Here is a 5,841-nt window from a genome sequence, read left to right as displayed (position 1 = left end):
TAAAACTTTGAAAAGAAAAAAAAACTGTCCTACCAATTTGGTTTGAAACTGTCTCATTGCTATTTATTTATCAATAAAATTATGGGAAAAAATAAAAATAATAAATTTCTCCCCACGCCTGAAAAAGTCCACTGTGAACACCACAGACAGCAGTTACCCCAGAACCTGACCTGGGCGATAAGATAGAGACACACACTAGCTTTCTAAAGGAGTCGCCAGGTGATGGTCGAGCTCACTGTCTGCAGTGAATGCCACCAACAGGGGTACCAACTGCCTCCTGCAGGGCCACTGGGCCACTACTGGTCAAGTCTGGCAATTACCAGCCAAGAATCCGAACACACTACCCCGCCCCGCCCCGTCCCGTTCCGTCCCACCCCGCCCGTCCCGCCCCGCCCCGCCCTGGCTCCACCCCTTGCCTCAGCCTGGCTGGGGGTTCCCCAGGTCTTGCCTCTGCCCAGCCCAGCCCCTTCCTTGTCCCCGCCCCCTGGCGCAGGTCTTGGACCTGGGGTGCGAGACGAGCCTGCGGTGCTGGGCTTCCAGGAGCTGCTGCTGCAGGAGGTATTGCTGGTGCAGGGCCTGAGGTAGGAAGGAGGGACCTGTGACGTCCTGGAACTGCAGGGTGGGCAGCGGGGTCAGCGACTGGTGCAGGGCGCCGCTGTGCTGGTGGGCCGGGGCCATGTGGGCGCTCAGGCCCGGCTGCGACTGCACGGGGTGGGCCAGCGGGAAGTCGGGGGCGAGCTGCTGTGGCTGCGGGGGGCCCAGGTGGAAGTGGCGGCAGGAGGTAGCGTGAGGATGCTGAGACCTTTGAAAGGGGGCACCTGGGGAGGCAAGGACAGAAATGTCCATGAGGACGGGAACTGGGACGCTCCCACATGAACCCGGGACCCTGGTCCTTGCCCCGGCAGCTTGGAGCAGGTAAAACTCAGACCTTTGTTAGAACACAGCGACCCCATCACTTCTACCTGCAGAAGGTCATCTTTCATGCTGCGGTGTTTTGTGTGTGTGTTGGAGGGGAAAGGATGTTTAGGTTAATGAACAGACAAACATCTTTTAAAAAACTAATTAACACACTTATTAAAGAGGTTTAAAGGTCCCCAGATTTGCTTTCCTGAATTAAACTCCTTCCATATAATCTCGTATGTACCACATAGAGTGAAGCAGCCTAGCCAATCTCTGAACTTGGCTGGGATCTTGGTCGACCAAACCCCAACCCAGAGCAAGTCCTGCTCCTGAGAGAAAGAAGCCAGAAGTTGTTTTGCCTTGCAGATTTAAGGAGGAAAGTCACATAAAATAATTTATTATGTAAATAATAATTTATAGCAATATCTAAAGTTTATTTAAAACCAAATATATCCAACTCTAACTTGGGCTCTGGTCACATTTAATTTAGGCTCCAGTGCTTTTCTAACTATGCTGAATTTAATGACAAAAGAGCTTTGCAAATTTTTCCATTTATAGGCCAGCTCTGGGCACCAGAGGAATCTTTCAGTGAGGCAGGAGGTAGACCCCACAGTACAGGAAGATTTGCACAGAGCTTCCTGCTAAACCTGGCAGATTGAGCATGCGTCTGCTTCTTCCCAAACGCCACTGAAATGAGACCAACAGAAGAAGGAGACCATAAACAGACACAAAGACAGAACAGGACGAGTGACATCAGCAGGCAACAGATGTCAACAGAAATTAGGAAGATGAAAAACAGATGGAGGAATTAGCAGGGCTGAGAAATCAGATACCAAGTGCCTACCAGAGGGGTGGTCAGCAAGAAGTGGCCAAGCCCTGCCTTGAGGGACTAGAAGGGGCAGGAATGAGGGAGCGGCTCCCTCGGAAGCAGGAGAGAGAGAGAGAGCTGAGCAGAAGGAGATGGAGGGCAAGTCTCCCCAGGGCTTCTCCCTTTGCCATGCACTCTCCCTCCAAGGAAGCCCCCAGTGGGGTGGGTGACACTAGTCAGGAATGCAGCACTGTGTCAAGCACAATTAAGTGAAGGTCTGTTTATGAAACTTTGGAATACCACCCCCCTTCTGCTTCTTGGTTCCAAAAGTCCTGCCACCAGGCATGTGTCTCTCTTTGTACACTGCCCTGGACTGCAAACTGAAAGACACTTCTCTCAAGCTCAGTGGTCTCAAGCACCTACTTAGAACAAGCTCAGCTAAAGCACAGGGACCGCGGTTCAATCCCCCAGCACCACATGCCAGCCAGCCCGGCCCCTGGTGGGCTGAGCTGGCCACACACACACAAATAAAAATTAAAAAAAAAAAAAAAAAGAAAAAAGAAAAAAAGAAAATCACTGGTCTTGGAAAGAGCTCTGCAGGTCCTTCTGGTTGATAGTGCCCCATACAGTGCCTGGGTCTCTCCCTCGCCACCGTGTGGGGACGCCAGTTAGTTGTAAGTCTGATCTTACACAGGGGTACACAGAGCTTCTGACTGCTCTTGGTGCACTGCTTTGTCTGACTGACCAGGTAGTACACAGATCTGATGAGGAAGGCTACAAAGTGAAAAAGAGAGAGAATGTGTCAAACTTAAAATGAAAAAAACAAAACAAAACCAATTCAGAGAAACCAAGATAATGTTAGAATTGGACAGCTGGAGCAGGGGTAGGGGACTTCAGGATCCTCAGAGAACTAAGATGTTGAATCCTTGAAACAACAGGAAACTTATTTTAAAAGAACAATGAGAAAATGGAAATCAAGCTCTTGGAAATTAAAAATATACAAAGCAAAATCTGAAATTCAACAGCAGAGTTAGAGATTAAGCCAGGAACATTTCTCAGAAGCAGACTAGGACAAGGTTTACCATGTGACTCCATATTTCACTAATAAGAGAGGGGAAAATTCAGGAAATAGAGATGAGTATGAAAAAATTATAAAAATATTTCTCAGAACTGAAGGTCTGTGGTTCTTAATTTAAAAAAAAAAAAAAGAGGCCTAAGTACCTAGTAATGCAGATGGGGGCAAGAACCCCACTCCATGGTATCACACTGTGAAATATCCAAACAGGGGCCAAGAGACCATTCTGGCAACTCCCAGAAAGAAAGTACTCAGCTCCTACGCAAAGGGCAAAAATCAGGATAACATTGGATTTTTTTTTTTTTTTCAAAAGTGACCTCGAAGCTTAACTATAGAGTAACTGCCTTCCAGGTAGTGAGGGGGTAAATGATTTTAAATCTAGATTTCCATGTCCAGTCAAACCATTAATCAACTGTGGGAGTAGGAGAAAGCCACTTCAGACATGCAGGAGTTCAAATAAAAATTATCCCTCTCATCTTCTCAAAGAGGTACTGACAAGAAGAAAAAGAAGGAACAGTGAAACTGGGAGGTACACCCCAAAGAGGCGTCGTATTCTCAAGCACAAAGTTGTATGGAAGTTCCACAAAGGGTGAGCTTTCAGGAGAGTCTCTGAAAGGAAGGGGGATGGAAAGAATAGGATTACATTTAAATTTGGCCACATGAAAATACAACTTGAAGGAATTTAAACATTGATAACTTGGTAAGAATTCATTTTTAGCGGTTGCGGAGATAGCTCAGCGGTCTAAGTGCCTGCCTGGCAAGTGCAAGGACTGGGCTTTGATCCCCATTACCACATACCATGCAAGCTCCTAAAACCCTGAGCCAGTGTCATGCCAGTCACCAAAGCCAGGCCTAGTGGCTTTCACCTGTAGTACCAGTGCTGGGGAGGCTGAGACAGGACCATCACTGCAAGTCTGAGCTGTGTGGCAAGACCCTGTACCACATACATAAATAAATAAATAAGAATTTATTTTTAGGGGCTGGTGAGATGGCTCAGTGGTCTAAAGTACCTACTTAGAACAAGCTAAGCTAAGCAAAGCACAGAGACCACGGTTCAATCCCCCAGCACCACATGCCAGCCGGCCCCGCCCCCTGGTGGGCTGAGCTGGCCACACACACACACTAAATAAATAAATAAATATTTTTTTTTAAAAAAGGAATTTATTTTTAAAAATCATAGGAAGCAAGACAGTAACAAAAGAAATGAGGCAATGATCACCTGCAGAAAAAAAAAGTGCAAGAAAATATTATATACCACTTGGCTCAGCAGTAAATAATATAATAACTGATAAACTATATTAGAACAGAACATTTCTCCCATAATATGAATATAGACCATGTCAGAAATTGAAAAATAACAAGTAACACCCTGTTTAGTTATAAATCTACTCAATAACTTATGTAAATCAGGAAGTGAATGCCTGGAAAAAAATTGGACGAGTTGAGCAGAAGTGATTTTGACCCTCGTGGGTAGTGCAGAGGCTGACGACAGCTAGTTTACTAAATGTGTCTTATATTGGTCTATTCAAGTGTGGAAAGGATGTGATGTCGATAGATTTCTTTTAAAAAAAAAAAAATTGCAAAAAAGCAATGGGGAAAAAAGGAGAGAGAGCCAGGAAACAATGACCTAGAACCTTAGTTCTCAAAAGCTCTGGATAAGTAGGGCCTCTCTGCCTGCCTCATGAATTCTGGCTTTGACGAGCCCAGGGATGGGGGCATGAGAAAGTGGGCACTGGGTCCCCTCCCCCTCATGCCACTGGTTACCTTCTTGACAGTGAAAGGAGAGAACCAAAGGGGAAAGAGGACAAGCAAAGGCAAGAAGAGCTGCAAGAAGATAAAGGAATAGGAGACAGTCCTGATAACAGAGGAAAGAAATGAGTTTTTTTTTAAAGGACGCTGAAAGACTATACCTGCCTTGTCCAATAGCACTGTAATGTGAGCCACTAGGGAATTGAAATTTTCTGGAAGTCATCTTTAAAAAAAATAAAGTGAAAGGCAAAATTAATTTTAATATTGCTATATAACTCAAAATAGATAAAATGTTATTTTAATATGTATTTGATAAAAAGGATTGCTGAGATATTTTACATTCTGTTTTTCATATTAGATCTTCAGAATCTGGTATATATTTTGTTCTTATGACACATCTCAAGGAACTAGCCACATTCCAAGCACTCAAAAGCTCCTCGTGGTTAGTGGCTTCCAGATGGGACAGCGCTGCTCTGAAGGGAAAAAGCCAGCTCCACACATAGCACAAAGCACCGTAGACAATCCTCCTGTCCTCAGACAAGAACTCCCATGGCTTACTGGTGCAATCCACGCCTGTCAGCCTGGCAGTAAAGCTCTGCCCTGCTTGGACTCCACCATGCCCACTGCCCCAGACTCCCAGGTTGGCCCACTGAATATTTGTCTACTCGCCATGCACATTCCCACAAAGGGGACTTTGGTCCCATCCAAGGCTCCCTTCCCCATCTTTAAGGGTCTGTGTCACCACTGAACTCCTACATAAATGCCTTCTGCTCACAAGCTCCAGGGACACCTACCTCCCCAGAGGTCCATTGAAGACCCAGCCTCTTCACCCACTGGATACCTGGCAGCTCCTGGAGTCTATATGTGCCACTGGCTGAGCTGTGTGGCTTCACCACGTCTGATGCCCATGTGCTACTCTCCTACATGGTGGGTGCTCAGGAAATACCTGCCTGGTTGTGGAAGAAAGTGAGTGGGACACAATGGCTCCAGTGGCCTAAGATGCTGAGGCTGGCTGAAGACACTGATCTGAAGCCAAGTGATAAACAGAGAGGCAGGAGGTCCCAGGAGCCCTGGGAGTAGGGTGGATGCCAGCATCATCCTCCTTGGGCTCTGGATGGCAGCAGCCTCTCCCGCTGCAGTTTCCTTCCTCCTCACTCATGCTCTGCTGCACCTGATACCTGTCCTGAGCACCCTGCAGTCTGCTGTGGCCAGTGCAGGGCAGAGGCTAACAGCTTGGCCTAGGGGTCTGCCTAGCTCCTGCAGCCTGGGCCTCCAGCTGATGCACAGAGGAGTGAAAGCAGATGCTCCT

General features: G+C 46.9%; 1 protein-coding gene across 1 annotated transcript in view; it reads right to left on the bottom strand.

Moving 5' to 3' along the window:
• The window catches only part of Rnf165 (ring finger protein 165), a 24,612-nt gene extending 23,629 nt beyond the window's left edge, over positions 1-983 (bottom strand). Inside the window, exons 1-2 of the mRNA XM_023713599.1 lie at positions 929-983; positions 503-818 (exon numbers count right to left, since the gene is read on the bottom strand). Of these exons, the coding sequence (XP_023569367.1) occupies positions 503-818; positions 929-983 (371 nt within the window). The remainder of the gene's footprint in view (positions 1-502; positions 819-928) is intronic.
• Positions 984-5,841: the final 4,858 nt, after the last annotated feature.

The sequence above is a fragment of the Octodon degus genome, unplaced genomic scaffold (assembly GCF_000260255.1).
Source record: "Octodon degus isolate 3935 unplaced genomic scaffold, OctDeg1.0 scaffold00003, whole genome shotgun sequence".
Classification (NCBI taxonomy): Eukaryota; Metazoa; Chordata; class Mammalia; order Rodentia; family Octodontidae; genus Octodon; species Octodon degus.
This window is presented reverse-complemented; position numbering and strand designations above follow the sequence as displayed.